Source organism: Gossypium raimondii, chromosome 12, assembly GCF_025698545.1.
Source record: "Gossypium raimondii isolate GPD5lz chromosome 12, ASM2569854v1, whole genome shotgun sequence".
NCBI classification, from domain to species: Eukaryota; Viridiplantae; Streptophyta; class Magnoliopsida; order Malvales; family Malvaceae; genus Gossypium; species Gossypium raimondii.
Window position 1 is genome coordinate 46,777,543 of NC_068576.1, and position 17,677 is coordinate 46,795,219.

At 33.5% G+C, this 17,677-nt stretch overlaps 1 protein-coding gene across 1 annotated transcript; it reads left to right on the forward strand.

The window, feature by feature from the left end:
* Positions 1-440: 440 nt before the first annotated feature.
* LOC105764539 (uncharacterized) lies at positions 441-1,608 on the forward strand. Its single transcript, XM_012583162.2, has one exon. It carries the CDS (start codon positions 539-541, stop codon positions 1,094-1,096), a length of 558 nt encoding a protein of 185 aa, XP_012438616.1. The 5' UTR covers positions 441-538; the 3' UTR covers positions 1,097-1,608.
* The last annotated feature ends 16,069 nt before the right edge of the window (positions 1,609-17,677 follow it).

The following is a 17,677-nucleotide window of genomic DNA, read 5'->3' on the forward strand; positions in this document are numbered from 1 at the left end:
CATCCCAAAATGACTAGAACAATTAATGTTAACTTTACTAACATGACATTCATGTGAATTCATATATATGCCACATAAGCAAATAATTAATTTTAAATATTTTAAAATATTTTGTAATTTTAATCATGTTTAATATTTATGTGTATGTCACGTTAATTTTTTTCTTTAATTTTAAATTAAAGAGCATATTTATAAATTAAAAGAAAAAAAATTAAATAGGTTATTAAAAATTATTTCTTTTATAAAGTTATATAAAAAGAAACTACAAAATGTTAAAAAGAAACTACAAATAAGTAAACCTCCCCATAAATTTAAAGAAAGCAAAAAGCAAGAGCCCCATGATGACTTAAGAATTTGCTTCCCACGCGCTTGTGTCTCCATCATCCCTCACCTTCCTTGCCATTTTCTCTCTACTTCAGTCTCATTATATAACCTCCTGTCCCCTACTCTCTCTCCACCTCAATCTCCCTCCTTCGCGTTTTTTTATTCCTAACTCTCTCTACCACCTAAACCTCATTCTATTCTTTTTTTCGTTTTAATGGATGAGTTAAACAGCAAGAAGCGGGCTAGGGACGACTCCAACGAGTCGGGCCTGGACTCGCCCGACGTGAAGAGACTCAGAGATGATTTATTTCTTGATGATTCAGATTCCTTGCCTCTTAATCAAGACCTTGCATCCGTAATGAAGAGTTTTGAAGAGGAAATAGCAGCTGTCCCATCTACTTCAACGGGATCTATGCCAGTTGTGGATCTCACTTCTGATTCTAGTGACTCGCAACCTGATCTTGGTTACCTTTTTGAGGCTTCCGATGATGAACTTGGTCTCCCTCCCCCTACGGCTTCCACAACTGATACTGAAGGAAGGTCCGAAGCGACTGATTTGGTGCGAGCTGACTCAAACTCCTCGGGAATCGATGATTTGTGGGGGTTCGAGGAACAGAACCCTAACTACGATTCTTTCGAGTTTGGATTCGTTAATAATTTCAATGATGGCACCGTTGCATATGATGCACTGTTCGAGTATTCCGATGTCTATTACGATTCCTCCGATATTTCTGGTCAACTATGGCGGCCGGAAACTTTGTCGGCAGAGTAAAAATCTAAACTTAAAATCCAAAAAAAAGAGAAGAAAGATAGCAAACCAAGCTAAACACAAGACAGTCATAGCCGATCTGTAAATTTTTTTTCAGCTCATGTTGTTCGTGTTGGAAATTTTTTTATTAAAGGAAGTTATAACATACAATGTGGAGTAGAAATTTGAAATGGAAGATGCTTGGGAGCCTTTACCAGACACAGTATAAATCAATTGATTTTGTTGCTAAAGTGGGGATAGTGATGAAAATTGATTTTTTTTTCTTCTTATTTTGCACGAATTCAGTCTCATGAGTGTTGTAAAAAACGAGTTGCAATGGAGATAGGCGCAAATCTTGCAGATTTGAGATAGTGAAAGATTAGAAATAGGAGGAGGGCATGGGCCTGTGCATTGGATGGTGCCGTGCCGGATCTCTCTTCTGAAGGGATAAATTGTAATATCTGATCTTCCTTAAATTTGGATTTGGACAATGTGAGATGCCTTTGCTTCGAATAAGGAATTTAGTAACGTACCAATTTTTCAGGTGTATTGTTAGTTCTTTTATGAACACAGGTACATATTAGGTTTATCGATTTCTAAAAAATTAATACAAATATTCTAAATAGTTTTTAATATAAAATGTTGGATTTGGTTTTATTTATTTATTATCAATATGTTATATAAACATTTTATTTATTATCAATTTAAGTTTAAAACTGTAAAGTATGTTATGCTGTTATGTTAAAGACTTTTTTTAAAAATTTATTTTTAATTTTCATGTCATATAATAGTTAAAAATTATTAACCTGAACCATTAACTGGGGGGAGGGGGATAACTTGGGTTACTAGTTTAATTATTATATGACATAAAACTATATTTAGATTATGTATTTCGGTGTAGTCTTGATTACGTACTTCGATGTTGTCTTGGCTCCGATGCTATTCTGTAATGTTTTTGTATATTTTACCTGTTCAGTTAAGCCTATGCTGAATAAGAAAAGATAATGATAAAATAAAAAGTTTTTTTTGCAAGCAAGTTCCAATAGGATTTTGATAAAATAATAATTAATTATTTAAATAATAGTAGTAGAGATAAACGCAGAAAATTAGACAATAGTCACTGACAGACACCAAATGCGACAGCAAACTAGCGTGCCTGAAAAAAAGTTCTCGGTTCCATCAAACCACCGCTTCGCTAGTTGGATCCCTTTTTCCAATGTACAACGGGCTTTTCGTGATATTCAAAGCTCTATATTCTTATCCGGAGGTGAAAGGGATTACAAGGTGGGTCATACAGTGTAAGAATGGTTCTCCACCGTACGATTGATTGTTGAAATATCACGACAATGACATAACAAACAGACCCATCCTTCTTTTTAAATTTTTGGTACCATGTGATTTCAATCCCCACCACCTGCAAAACAGGGGGCCCACTTTCGAAAATCGTATCTATCTTTTCTAAATACAGGAGGAAGATTCAGAGAGGGACACGTGAATCAAACGTGCAAGGAAGGGCAAGTTGGGAGAAAGGTTTGAAAATTCCAGGAGGGGCATAAAAGAAACAAGTAACAGCTGACACGGCGGCCAACTTGAGCGTGAAACCAGCGGCAAAAGCTGACGTTTCTTTGAGGATATCTATATATTTGCTTGGCTGCTTCTGGAAACGTGTCGGCTTAGTCTCACTCAAAAATCAAAGCTGGCTCCACTAATGAAATTTCCAAATGATAATTTATTTATTTGCCGACGGTGGATATTGGAAGGACCACGGAGTTCATCTGATTGTAAGCCGCAGCTGGCTATACGTTTTCTCATTTTGTGGTGTTTATCTATGAAAAAGAAATCTATTTTATTAAAGATAATAAAGAGGGAGGGTTTAGGGTTGGGTTGGGAAGTGCCTTGCGGGAAGGGGATAAGAAGTGGGTAGGGTAGGGAGTGCAAATTTTGATGGAAGAGGACTTTTAGGTTTCACCAATCTTTCACTGATGGTTGTTTCATGGAAACGTGAAAAGGAGTTGGTTGTGGGGTGCGATCTCCATGGGATAGGTGGCCAATTTTAGTACATTGATCTACTAACTAAAGATTATGATAACCTATAAAAACTTAATCTACTCATAAATAATATGTACATCAAATATTACAAGATTTAAGATCTCTATGATGTTGATACGAGAATTTTCACTTATTAAACTCTTATTTTTAAATAAATTATTTCAATAAATTGAGTCGAAATACTAATTAATCATGATTTGGGATAAATTAATTTGAATAGATACATTAAGATTACTTTTTATCATTCAAACCTCGAAATCTAAAGTTATTTACATGCACCAAATTATCTAAAAATAAAAATTAATAGATTTAAGTTTAAATATTGTTTGAAATTATGATTTTGATTTTACGTGTTCCACTAAAGATCGATTTAGGATTATTATTCAATTATAAGTACTGATTTAACTAAACTCATTAGCAACCATATTTTTTAAGGGTGTCAATATTCAAGTATATAACTTTCAATTAATAATTAGATTTTAGAGTATTTGTAATTTTATGAATTCTATATTTTAAATTACATCGATTTATACTTACTTTTTAAAATATATTTGCAAGCATATAATATTTTTAAATTTAAATTATTGGATAATATTTTTTAAAATTTCAAATTGAAATATCACTTTACCATTAATATTAAAATAAATTATTTTAAAATAAAATTTCTCCATACTTTCCATTAAAAGTTGTTAATTCTTTAATTTTAATTTTAAATTTTCATTTACTATTTTGTAATTAACACTAAAAATAAAATAAATACAATTTTAAATACAATATAAAATTAATTTATTAAAAGTTTTGTGCATTTTAAAAGTTTCAAAATTTGAAATACTATTTTTGAAATAATTTTATAAGTTTTAAAGTTTAAAATATAGTTTATAATATTTCCAATAATTTTTTTAAACAACTGAATAAAAATACATTGTCAAGATTTAAATAATTTACATGAGTTTAAAGCAATTTTTGTGACCATTATTATTAAATATTTTAATTGTTATTTAAATAATAACAAATTTATAAAACACATCAGCAATTCTTTCTTAGTCCAATATAAAAAACCAATTTTTATATTATTAGAACAATTCATCCTATTAAAACATTAAATATTAAAAAATAATGAACGTGAAATACACTCCACGTCCATTTAAAATTAAGCTTTTACTACCGATTGAATCTAATTTGATTGGTATCGGCACTGCTAAAAGTGGATAAGTCTTAACTTAAGTGTGTTTTTCATTCTATTTAAGGGTTAGAAATAGAGCTGTCTATGGCCGGACCCGGCCCGACGGCCCACCCGAAATATGGGAAGGTTCGGGTAAAAATATAGGCCCGAAATATGGGCTTGGGCAAAAAATGAGGCCCGTTTAAAAAATGGGCCGGGCCTCGGGCAAAATTTTTTTGGCTTGGCCCGGCCTGAAAATATATTAAATATATATATTTTTATTTTTAAAATATACTAGTTTTTGTTTTATTTTAAGTTTTAAGTTACAAAATGTTAGATTTTGTTACAACAATTAATACAATTAACAATTAATAATTTGATATAATTTCATAATTTTACTAACAATTAATCATTTTACTAACAAAATATTAGTAACAATAAATAATTAATAATTTGATATAATTTGATAATTTTAGTAACAATTAATACAATTAACAATTAATAATTTTACTAGCAAAATGTTAGATTTTATAAAATGTTGACTGGTACAAAAAAAATATAATTTGATACAATTTTAATAAAAATATATTTTTAATTTTAATTAAAAAACGAGCCAGGCCGGGCCGGGCTCAGGTTCCATATTTTTTCCTCGGGCAGGGCTTGGAAAAAATCTCAGGCCGGGCTGGGCCTGGGTCTAGGAAGTGGGCTAAAAAAAATTTTGGGCCTGGCCCGGCCCATAGACACCTCTAGTTAGAAAGTTATAGATAATTCTAAACATAAAATAAAATAAAATAAAAGTTTTTGCCATGTTTTGAATTATTCATGCTTTAAATTTATTTTTACTAATATTTTGGTCACATACAATTAAAATCTACCGTTATAAATAGATTAATCACATAAAATGAAGTGTGTATATATATATATATATATATATATATATATATATATATATATATATATATATTATTTAATGAACTAAAAAATAGAGCAAAATAAATAGATAACCCTGGGTTAAATGCATGTAAGATTAAAAGTTAATATATGAAAAATAAGAAAAGTTATGTGTAATTGATTAATGCATTTAAGTTCCAATATTGAAATTACAAAACTTCATTTCAATTCTTTAACTTTAAATTGCAAAGTTTAATTAAAATATGAATCAAAGCAAGTTTTTTTGTATAAAATAATTTCTAATGTCAGTTGATTTTATGCATTTAATTTTTGAATTAATTTAAATAATATATTTGAAATTATAGTAATTAATTTCTTAACTCGTTATTTGAATTGTTAAATATGATTAAAATATATTAACTTAGTTTACAATTCAAATATAATAAAATGCCATATTAAAATATCGATAAATGATTTTTTAAGTGAAAATAAATTAACTATAATGATTTGTAAATAATATATACTTAATATTTATCAAGTGAAAAATAAAAATGTTTAAAAAACTCTTTTAAATTATTGTAATTGTAAAACCATCAACTTTTTCTTTAATTATAATTATTTTAACTAAATTATAATACTCTTTAAAAACACTATAATCAAGTAGCATCTAAGAAAATTACAAGTGAAAAGATGGAGATTGTTAGCAATAATAAATTAGAATTATATAAAAGGAATGATTTTTCAATGAGGCAATATCGAATCATATTTGAACAACAATGGGACTAGAAAGAGATATAATATTACTGTAATTGATGATAAGGTAATTTAATACTATACTAAGTTATTTATTATAATTTGCAAAGCAAATTTATTTATTTATCCATTATTTGTTTTGTGTAAGTAAAGAACATTTTTGTGGATTTGTTTTGAAAATAAGTGAAAATATTTTTATTTACTTTCTTCTATACTTCCCAATTATTATTTTTAAAACTAAGGTCACTTTTAGTATAACTTAAACCAATCATTATTTAATAAGTAGAAATATGTATTTTTAAATCATAAAATATTTTACTTAATAAATTAAAAATGTATAAAATCATGTGCAGGAGCCAGATATTATTACAAACTGAGAAGGAGATAATAATAATGTCGAAACTATTTTTTGTAAAAAGGTCGTCGACTTGGATTTTGAAAACGAAAACGAACACGGGAGTCGCCACCAATCCTTTTTTGCTAATGTGTGATTGGAGCACCTCATAATTGGTTGTTTTTAATAAACGATTTGATTTTATTAAAACAACAATTTTGGTTCACGAAATTCAGAAAAACTGGTTCAAGAGTCAGTTACGTACGAGGAAGGATTAGCACCCTTGTAAAGCCCAAAATTGGTACCTAGTTGATTAATTAGTGTTTTAGTGTCGAAAATTGAAAACTTTGAAGAGATTCAAAATACGATCCTTTGTAAAAATGCTTGTATAAATCAAATTACCCGTTAAGACCTTTTCATTTTGGAGAGAGAAAATGTCACACCCAATGAGTTAGGGCATGATATTTCACCTCCTCAAAAATGAGCTTGTCCTAAAAAACTCATGCAATAAAATTTAAAAGAATATTCAATTGTTTAAGTCAAATGAAGAACTCGTAGCCCAAAACGTTAGGGCACAATTTATCAAAATTCCAAACATTAAATGTACAACCCATTTTGCTCGGCCCAGTACCCAAATAAAACCAAACCACCCAAATCTACCCAAAACCCAATTACAACCCGGGGCCGAAACCAAAAAACTAAGCCCAACAGACCCAAACCCAAAAACTAAAGTCAAACTAGGGTTTCAGAAAAACTGAAACCCTAGCTCGTGGCTGCCGCACGTCTGTCACATCACCAGCAGCCACGACCCATCGCCACGGTCACGTCGCCACCGTCATATCACCCCACTTGCACCGCCCATCGAGTGCCTACAAAACAATAAAAGAGACAACAAGCAAGAGTAGGAAACAATCGACTATAAATGCCGAAGAAAATGTAATTATTTTCTCTTCTGGACACGGATATGTGAGAAAAAATAGAAGTAAATTTCTTTAAAAAAAAAGAACAAAGAAAAAGAAATAAAAAGAAAAAAAACAAAGGTGATTCGTTTTTTTCATTTTCTGGGCTCCTCGTTTCTTTTATTTTTTGAGTGTTGTTTTGCTTTATCTTTCTTAAATACGAAGTAGTAAAGGAGGGGAAAGGGAGGCTTACCTAAATCAACCCATAGCCCCGTCACCGGCGTTCCTCTGCCATCGTCAGATTTGGGCTCAAGGAAGGGTCGGAGTTTTTTTTATTTTTTTCTTTTTCCCTCGGTTCCCCACTCCAGGAGCTTGGCCCTTGAACGCGCTTTAAAATGGCGGGGGCTGAAATGCCCGATTTCCCGCGACGCCGACCACCGGCCACGGCGGAGCTGTGGTGGTGACCGTGACTGGTCAAAGAGGGGTCAAGAGAGAGAGGGGAAAACAGAGAGCTCTCTGTTCTTTTTTTTTTAAATGAATGATTTAAATTTTTGTTGTTATGGTTGCTATTTATATAAGGGGTGATACGGCGTCATTTTAGGCCTGAGTATTAGTGGCCAAAATGACGCCGTCTTGCAGAAGACCCGAAAACCCAACTCGAATGAAGTCAGGATCCGCGCGTTTTGGCTCAGAGGGGCTATTTGCACATTCAGCCCCTCCGCTTTTGCAGTATGGCGCAATCTGGTCTCAATCGCTTTTACATTTTGGCCGTATAATTTTCTGGTTGTTTCATTGGGGTCCAGGCCGAAACGCTGCGTCTGAGGGCAGGGAATATTGCCCAGTTGGTCCCTCATTCTTTAAGCGCGCCTCTTTTCAGTCCTGCACCATTCCTTTTGTTTATTTACAGATTTAAACCCGAAGTTTGTTTTAAAATTCAATTTATCCCTTTTTTTGTGATTGTTATTTTGGTTATTTCCATTTTTAAATTAATAAATTTGTTTCTGTTATCTTGTATTATTATTTACTCATTTATACCTTTTAATTTTAGTTTTTGTTATATATATATACATACATATCTTTGATTTATACATGTACATATTTATATTTTATATATATTTCTATAATTTATATACATATCTATATATATCGATACACATTTTATTTTCACGAATCTATATGTATACTTGTATGTATTTTTATTTTACAATTTTATATATATTTATATACATATACATATATATCTTTTACTTTTATAATTTTATTCACTTTCTTTATTTATTTCTTTGTTTGCATTTTCATTATTATTTGGAAAGAATGTTTTAGTTTTATTTATTTATTTATTTATTTATATGCTTGTTATCTTGTATGTTATTGTTTTGCCCTTTTATTTCTCTCATTTTTGTTGCTATTGCTCGTATTACTTTTACACCATCGTATTCAATATTGTTTTGTACGCATATTAACATCGAGTTTCATTTCTACCATTTCGAGTTAGATTAATTCGATGCATGAATCATGATTTTAAAACAAGTAAAACCTTGTATTTTGATTCGATAAAGTCGTACCCTAACTTACGGGGTTTCGATTTTCTCGATAAATCTAAATACACGAATCATTTCAAACAAAATTTTTAAATATTCTCGGGGATTAACAAAAGATCGTGTTCTAACTCACGGGACATGATATCTTTCCTAAACCCGAGATAATCAAATATCTTTCAAAATGAATAAATTTTTGGCATTTATTCTCGTATCGAGAATTCGAGACATTGTGTCTTAATTTACTGGATATAATTCTCTTTCTTGATTAACATGAAATATGCCCTTTTCTCGAAAATTTTCAACATTTCAATAAAGGATCGTATTTTAAATCTCTTTAAAATTTTCAATTTTCGACACTAAGACATTGAATAATCAATTAGGTACAAATTTTAAGTGTTACGAGGGTGCTAATCCTTCCTCGTACATAACCGACTCCCGAGCTCATTTTTCTAAATTTCGCGGACCAAAATCGTTGTTTTAATAAAATCAAATCGTTTATAAAAAAAATAACCATTTTTCGAGGTGGCCCGATCACACCTCATCAAAAAGGATTGGTGGTGACTCCCATATTCGTTTTCATTTTTAAAATCGAAGTCGACCCCGTTTTATCAAAAAATGGTGTCAACATTGAATATTGCCTTTATTATTTTTTTCAGAAAAATCCTCATCTCGAGAAAACAACATGTCATATCCAATTCGTTAGGACACAACGTATCGAATTCTCGATAATGAGCTTTTTATTTATGTGTTTTGATTAAAGAATATTCTCGATTATTTGGATTCAACGAGGAAAATTAGAACCCGTTAGGGCTCAATACTCTCAAAGATCCCAAATACCGAATATTGTGTTATTTAGAAAAAATTTCCTCTTTGAATTTGGATAAAAATTATGTATGTTTAGTTCACTCGAATATGGTATAAAGTAGGGCTAAAATGTAAGGGAAAATGGCATGTTTAATGAAAATGCTACCGCAACATAATTTGAAATAATATAAAAAACTTGCATGTACATGAAACAATGAGATATCTAAAATAATAAATGAGCAATAGCATTTACTAGTTAAATCTAATATTAATTAAACAAAAATAAATAAATAAATAAAATGGAATGTATATATAATAAAGTAAACATTAAAGTATTATAATAATAATACTTTAATAATTGTAATAAAATAATAAAATGACTATAATAATAAAATAAAAATACTTATGTTTATATTGATAATAATCATATTATAGTTAAGAAAATTAATATTAATAACAAGAGCAATGCTAAAATAGTATTAATATCGAAAATAATGGTAATAACCTTAATAACAATAATACTAATAAAAATTTTAATAATAATAAATATAGTAATAATATTAATTAATTTAAAAAATAGCAAAAGAAAAAAATGAAAAAAAGGGGACTATAATGAACTAAAAATAGAAATTCGGGGAAAATTTGAAATAATTTAAAAAAAGGGAACCTATTTGGACGCGCGAATAACAAGGAGGGATAAAATGGGCAATTTTCCCCACCCTCCAAAACGCGCAGCTTCAAAAGGGACCAAATTGAAAGCCGAAATAAATCACAGGGTAAGATTTAAAAAATAAGATGAACTTAATTGCAAAATAATTTAAAAGCGAAAGGGCTGAATGCGCAAATAGACCATTCCACAAAAAACACGTGGATCCTCTTGCGGTCGGGTCAATGCGCGGGTTAAAGGGAAAAACGACGCCGTTTTGGTGCCCGGAGCACTGGCCCAAAACGACGCCGTTTCGTAGGGCCTATTTAACTTAATTTTTTTTAAAAACCTCATTTCTGTCGTTCTTCAAAAAAAAGGACTTTCTCTAAAAAAACCTCTCCTCACCCCCATGAATCGGGCCGGGCTCCACCACTGACCACTGCCACGGCCATCAACATCGCATGATCGCACGCCATCCATGATGGTAGAAAAACTAAAAAAGTTTCTTTTTTTTAGACGCACACCCTTAGCCTCAGATTCGCTTTCGACGATGGCAACTAAGGTAAAAGACCTCCCCTTTTATTTATTTATATTTCGAAATAAGGAAAGAAATGAAGAAATAAAATAAGAACTAAAACGTGAACCACCTTAAAGTATGATTTTTTCCTTATTTTGTATTCAATTGTGTGTTCAAATGTAATGTATTTTGATGCCTGAATCTCTGTTGTTGTTTTTTTTGTATTTTTGAAAGAAGTGTTTCTCTATTTTTGTTACAATCGATTTATCATGGCTTTTATAGCCATTTTTACAAGGTTTTTTTTAATCTATTTGTTGTCACTTCTTGCAGGCAAGTGGGTGAAGCAGGTGGTGGCAGGTGCGGCGCAGCAATGATGGTGGCAGACGTGCGGCGGCTAGGGGTCAGATGATGCTAGGTGCGGCGCACCTAGGGTTAGGGTTTCAGAGATTAGTTTTAAGGTGTTGGGCTGATTGGGTTTTGGGCCATACGGGCCTGCTGGAATTTGGGTTGTAAATGGACTGTTTATGGTTATTTGGTTTTGGCTTGTTTGTTTGGTATGGGCTCGGGCTAATTGGGCCTACTACAGCTGCCCGTCTTTGCTCGTTGTTGTGTAACGAGAATGGAGCAAAGACTTTTCAAAAGGACCAATTTGCCCGGTCTAGCCGAATCTTGGCTTCTTTGGGTGCTTCTCTTTTCAAGCAGCCTCGTTCTAATCCACTGTGTCTTGTTGCTTCGATCCACTTCACTACACTTCAGAGAGATACGGCTTGTAGCTTCAATCTACTCTGCTGCAACTTCAAGGGGACGAGATTCGTGGTTTTAGTTTGCTCCACTACAACATCAATAAGATAAGACTTGTTGCTTCAACCTGCTCCACTGCGACTTCAGAGAGATAAAGTTTGATATGATAAGATCCGCTATTTACAGTCTGCTCCACTACAACTTTAGAGAGATAAGACTCGTTATGGTAGATTTAATCCAACCTACTGCAACTTCAGAGGTTAGGATTCATCGTTTTAATCCACTCCATTACAACTTTAAGAAGATAGAATTAATAGCTTCAATCTGCTCCACTGCAACTTTAGGGAGATAAGATTAGTATCTTCAACCTACTCCACTACAACTATGGAGATAAGGTCGGTTATCTTTAGTCTGCTCCACTGCAATTTCAGGGAGGTAAGACTTGTTATGGTAGATTTAATTCGACCTACTGCAACTTCAGAGGCATAGGATTCATCGTTTTAATCTGCTCCACTACAACTTCAGGGAGATAGGATTGATAACTTCAATCTGTTCCGCTGCAATTTCAGGGAGATAAGATTGGTATCTTCAACCTGCTCCATTGCAACTTTAGAGAGATAAGGTTTGTTATCTTCAGTCTACTCTACTGCAACTTCAGGGAGATAAGACTTGTTATGGTAGATTTAATCCGACCTATTGCAACTTCAGAGGTATAGGATTTATCGTTTTAATCCGCTCCACTACAACTTCAAGGAAATAGGATTAATAGCTTCAATCTGCTCCGCTGCAACTTCAGGGAGATAAGATTGGTTATCTTCAGTCTGCTTCACTGCAATTTCAATGAGATAAGACTTGTTATGGTAGATTTAATCCGACCTATTGCAACTTCAGAGGCATAGGATTCATCATTTTAATCCGCTCCACTACAACTTCAGGGAGATAGGATTAATAACTTTAATCTGCTCCACTGCAACTTCAGGGAGATAAGATTAGTATCTTCAACCTTCTCCACTGCAACTTCAGGGAGATAAGGTTTGTTATCTTCAGTCTTGGTCTGCTTCGTTGCAATTCCAGGGAAACAAGATTCGCTACCTTTAGCTTTAATCTATTCACTGTAACGCTAAGGAGATAGGATTCGCTGCCTTTAGCTTTAATCCGCTCCACTTCAGCTTTAATCTATTCCACTACAATGCCAGGGAAACAAGATTCGCTGCCTTTAGCTTTAATCTGTTCAACTGCAAAGTTAGGGAAATAAGATTTGATGTCTTCAGCTTTAACACCAAGGAGATAAGATTCGCCACCTTCAGCTTTAATCTGCTCCGCTGCAACGTCAGGGAAACAAGATTCGCTACCTTTAGTTTTAATCTGTTTCACTGTAACACCAAGGAGATGGGATTCGCTGTCTTCAGCTTTAATCTGCCCCACTTCATCTTTAATCTATTCCACTGCAACGCTACGGAAACAAGATTCGCTACATTTAGCTTTAATTTGTTTCACTGCAACGCCAGAGAAATAATATTCGCTATCTGCAATCCGCTCCACTGCAACTTCAGTGAGATAAGACTGGTGTCTTTAATACACTCCACTTCAACTTCGGGAGATAGGATGTGTGATTTCATCTATCTGTTCTCTGGGGAACATGACCTGTATAATCCATTTCATGGGCCTATTTATGCCTAGTGATTAGGATGTTATGATCGGAATGAATCAAAATCTCCTAACTAAATGTGCATGCATGAATGCAAAATGTCATGTAAATGATCCCTTAATGTTTGAGTTGTTATTACTCGTTATTCATTAAAGCTTTATTACTAACACCTCAGAACGCCATCTTGTTCGGCTGGTAACACTCATATCTTACTTAACCGGATTTTCCCCACTGTAATTTTCTAGGTTCAATCCACTATAATCTTCAAGTTTAAATCCACTGTAATTTTGGGACATAAAATTTGAACTATCCTCCTCCCACTGTAATTTAGGAGTATAAGATCTGGCTCTTTCTCAATCCTCTTCTACTTCAATTCAAAGATACAAGATGTGAATCTCTTTGGCCTTACACTATTCCCAAGGTGTCGTACCAAATGTTTATGCACGATTGTAAAAAAATTTTCTCCGAGAAAACGTCTTCTTATCACTCGGTGATCATTGCTTGTTTGTTCATTGAAACTTTGTCACCAACACGACATCTTGTCATTTTGTTCAATCAATGTTTTGACAACAAAATTCGAAGGGATAGTCTTAGACTTTTCCCTCTTAGATATTTCAATCTTTAAACTTGGTGCGTTTTAAACAATAGCCATGTTTCAGGTTCTTGTATTATTTAAAAACTTCTAGAGGAATATACAAAACTTCCCTTGTGAAAGTATTATGAGTCTATTAATCATTATTCTAATGCAACATGCTTACAAAAAGATCGTAACAATAGATAAAATAGAATTGATTTTGGAGCATAGCTCAAAATAAATTATCAAGGATAGCAAGAATAAAAGAGAAATTGATTGGGAACATATATCTTGAAAAAGAATGAAGTATTCCAAGAATAACAAATTCAATATAAATTGTATGAAGACTAGGTGCCTCAAACATCGCAGCTTGAACTTCTCTGTACAACTTTCTGAAGACCATTCTGAGTTTGACATGTGTTTAGGAGATCTATAGTACTTTGTCGATGCCCCAAGATGTCACTTACCCTTTCCTGTTGATTCAAGTATAGCGAAATCACCGCATGCCCCAATCTCATCAAAATTTGAGCTGCTCTGATCACCTCATGTCTCATTCTGATCAAAATTTGGGCCGCTCTTTTCGGGTTTTCAACTTAAATCCCCTTTGGTCTCAATACGCCATTTGCGACTTTTCACATTGGCTTCTCATTTTTCTTTTTTTTCTCCTCTTTTTCTTTTCTTTTTTTATCATTTCCATTTTTTTGAAATATTTTTTGATTGAATCTGAACTCATAGGATTAGACAAGTCTATATTATCCCTTTCGATCAGAATCAATGCTTTTCCGGATAAAGTCTTCCACATAAGGTCTTTCACTTTTATTTTGTATGCGAAAGATCTTCTTTGGTATTAGGTTTCTCTCATAGAGCTTTTTGGGGCGAAATTTGACTATGACGAAAAATTTTGGATCTTCCTCTTCAATTGAGATAAAATCTAACAAAAACTCGGAGATATGGAAACTCGACTTCAATGGGTAAAACTATTATAAGCCAAAGAAAAAGACATTGCCCCGGTAAAAGTTTTTCCACTGCATTGTTCATGATGTTAATCTTGAACATACTGCAAATTTTTGATATCGTGCTGTTGTTCAAATTTAATGCATTGTCAGATTACAATGTCAGTGCTTAACCTGGGCATATCCTGGTATGACTATGCGAAGACATCTTTGAACTCTTGAAGTAATTCCACAAGGTCTTGCTTCATTTCTTCGGTTATGCATGTTCCCTCAAGATTACAATCTCATGAGGTAAAATTTTTTTCTCTTCCTGTTCTACCATCCTCAACAAGTCTGGAGATAAGCTACAATATATGTCATCTTCAAAGTCATGAGATCCCTCTAAACATATGTCTCACTCAAAAGGAGATTCTGAGTTTGTAGTAAAGTCACTCATGTCGTTGATATCCAGGGACCTATTGTAGGTACAAAAGAATATATAAAAATATATGAATTTAAGAATAATTATATGTACAGTATGATTATGAATGAATGAAAGATTGATTTGGAAGAAAATCCAAAAGAATGACAGAATCAAAAATAATTATTCGTAAAGAATGAAAGAATATTGGCTCAAAAATGATCGCAAAGATGTATTTCATTAAAATAATGACGTTGAGACATGAGCCTATTTCACAAAGGAGTTCTTATTGCCTCTAGGCTGAAAGCAACAAGTGTGTTCTGAATATTACTCTAAGTAGGCTCTAAATACTACAGAGATTTCTTCTGCAGTCTAATTATTTAGAACACTCTCAAGTTTATAAGGGCCAATATCTAACAAGGTTCATTTTCAGTTGTGTCTTCATGTATGGCATTGATGTGAACGTTTCCCTCCTTTTTAACTTCTTCAAAAAACTTAATTTCTTTATTTTCCATCATGCCTTGAACCGAGGCCCTGAATTCTACACATTTTTGGATTTCGTACCCTTCCTCGTGATGGAATTCATAGTAATTTCTCATCCTTCCATTGCTCCATTCTAAATCTGAAAGTATTAACCCTCTTCTTGCCATCTCCTTCTAGACCCATCTCAAAGGAGTTTTTACTTCTGTAATATCTGTCTTGATTTTTCTCCCCATATTTTCACTCATCATGTTTACCCATTATCAGCATGATTGAGTAGCGGATTTTCTGCATTGGGTGAATCATCGAATTTGACAATGCCCATATTGATGAATCTTTCAACTAACTTTTTGAAGGCAGTGCAGTTTTCTATCGAGTGCCCTGTGATTCCTGCATGATATTCTCATTGGGCGTTTGCATCATACCATTTGTGGTACGGGGGTTGTAGAGGTTCTAAGTAGAAAAGGGAAATAACGTATGCATTAAATAAACTCTGATACAACTCCCTATACGACATTGGGATTGGCGTAAATTAGAGATTCTCGGTATTTTGCTTTGCGCTAGATTCTTGCCTTGATGAACCTTGTTAACCAGCAACCACTTTTCTTGGCTGATTTACAGTAACTGGTTTTGAGTAACCATTATTACACGTGTTTGCATTATTCATATTATTTTCCGTTCTCCTTGAGGCTGACTTTTTGTTACTCTATCCTGCATCTATTTTTCCATTTTTTATGTCATTTCTCAATCATTTCACCATTCATGATTATATCTGAAAAAAATTTTGTGGCACTTCCAAACATGCGCGTGATGAACGGGGCCTTTAGCGTTTTGATAAAGAGCATAGTAGTTTCTTTTTTTAGGAGCGGTGACTAGGCTAATTTACCAAAAAAAGCCCATTTTTTTTAAAAAATTACCGAAATGGGCCAGTTTTTTAATTATTTACCGGAATGGGCCATTTTCCGCGAAATCACGTCCACGTCGGTAGCGATGTCGAGTGCGTGATGAGGACATCGCGTCACGTCGGTAGCGACTGGCCGACGTGGAAATAAATCGCGTCCTTGAGATAGCGATTTCCTTCCACGCCGCCAGTCGCTACCGACGTGGACGCGATGTAGCCGCGCGCTTGAATAGTGCCCAACGGTCAAAAAATTGACCGTTGCCTCCCCAACGGTAAAATATTTTTTTTACTATATAAACCCCTCACCCCTTTTATTTTCACAAACAAATTCAATATCAATTTCCTTCAAAAATTCTCTCAAATTCCTTTCAAAATTCTCTCAAACTCTCAAATTCCTTCCAAAATCCTCTCAATTTCCTTCAAAAAATCTCCAAATCCATATTAAATTTCTTTTTCCATTAAATTTCATTAGTTTAAGAAATTTTTAAAATTTTTTATTTTTTTAAAATAATTTTAAAATTTTTAATATTTTCAACAATGGCTGGATCATTGATTCGTCTTGATAGGAATCACATATCGGTGGAGCAAATGAACATGGTAAGTATTAAATTTAAATTTTAAATTTTATTTAAGATATTTTTATTTAAGTATTTTTAGATATTTATTAATTTATTTTTTGTTATAAAAGGCTGAAGATCGGGTATTGGAATGCAATATTCGGAATATGCATGCTCCTCCATCACCGTTAGTAGAGAACTACCTGCGGGAAGCGGGATTTTGGCACGTGGCGATGGTAGGCCGGGGATGCAAGTTGGAGCCGAAACTGATCAGTGCGTTGATGGAGATGTGGAGACCTGAGACGCACACATTTCATCTTCCATGTGGAGAGTGCACTATCACTCTAGAAGATGTCCATCTGCATTTGGGATTGCCGGTGGACGGGCACCCAGTCACTGGGTCTGCCCAATCTAGCAATTGGGAGGCGGTGTGCTATGAGCTTTTGGGCGCCGTTCCGGATAAAATGGATGGAGGTAAGGTGGAGATGGGCTGGTTACGTGTCACATTCGCCGGTCTGAATGAAAATTCAACCGAAATTGAAAGAATCCGATATGCTCGATCATACATTCTTCAAATAATTTGAGGCTATCTTATGGCCGACACGTCACGGAGCCGTGTACATCTAAGGTGGCTGCTAAAACTCGTTGATTTTAGAGCAACCGGTGAATTTAGTTGGGGGTCTGCCGTCTTGGCAACATTATATCGGGAGATGAGCGGGGCGACCAAACCGAGGAGAGTAAAAATTGGAGGATGC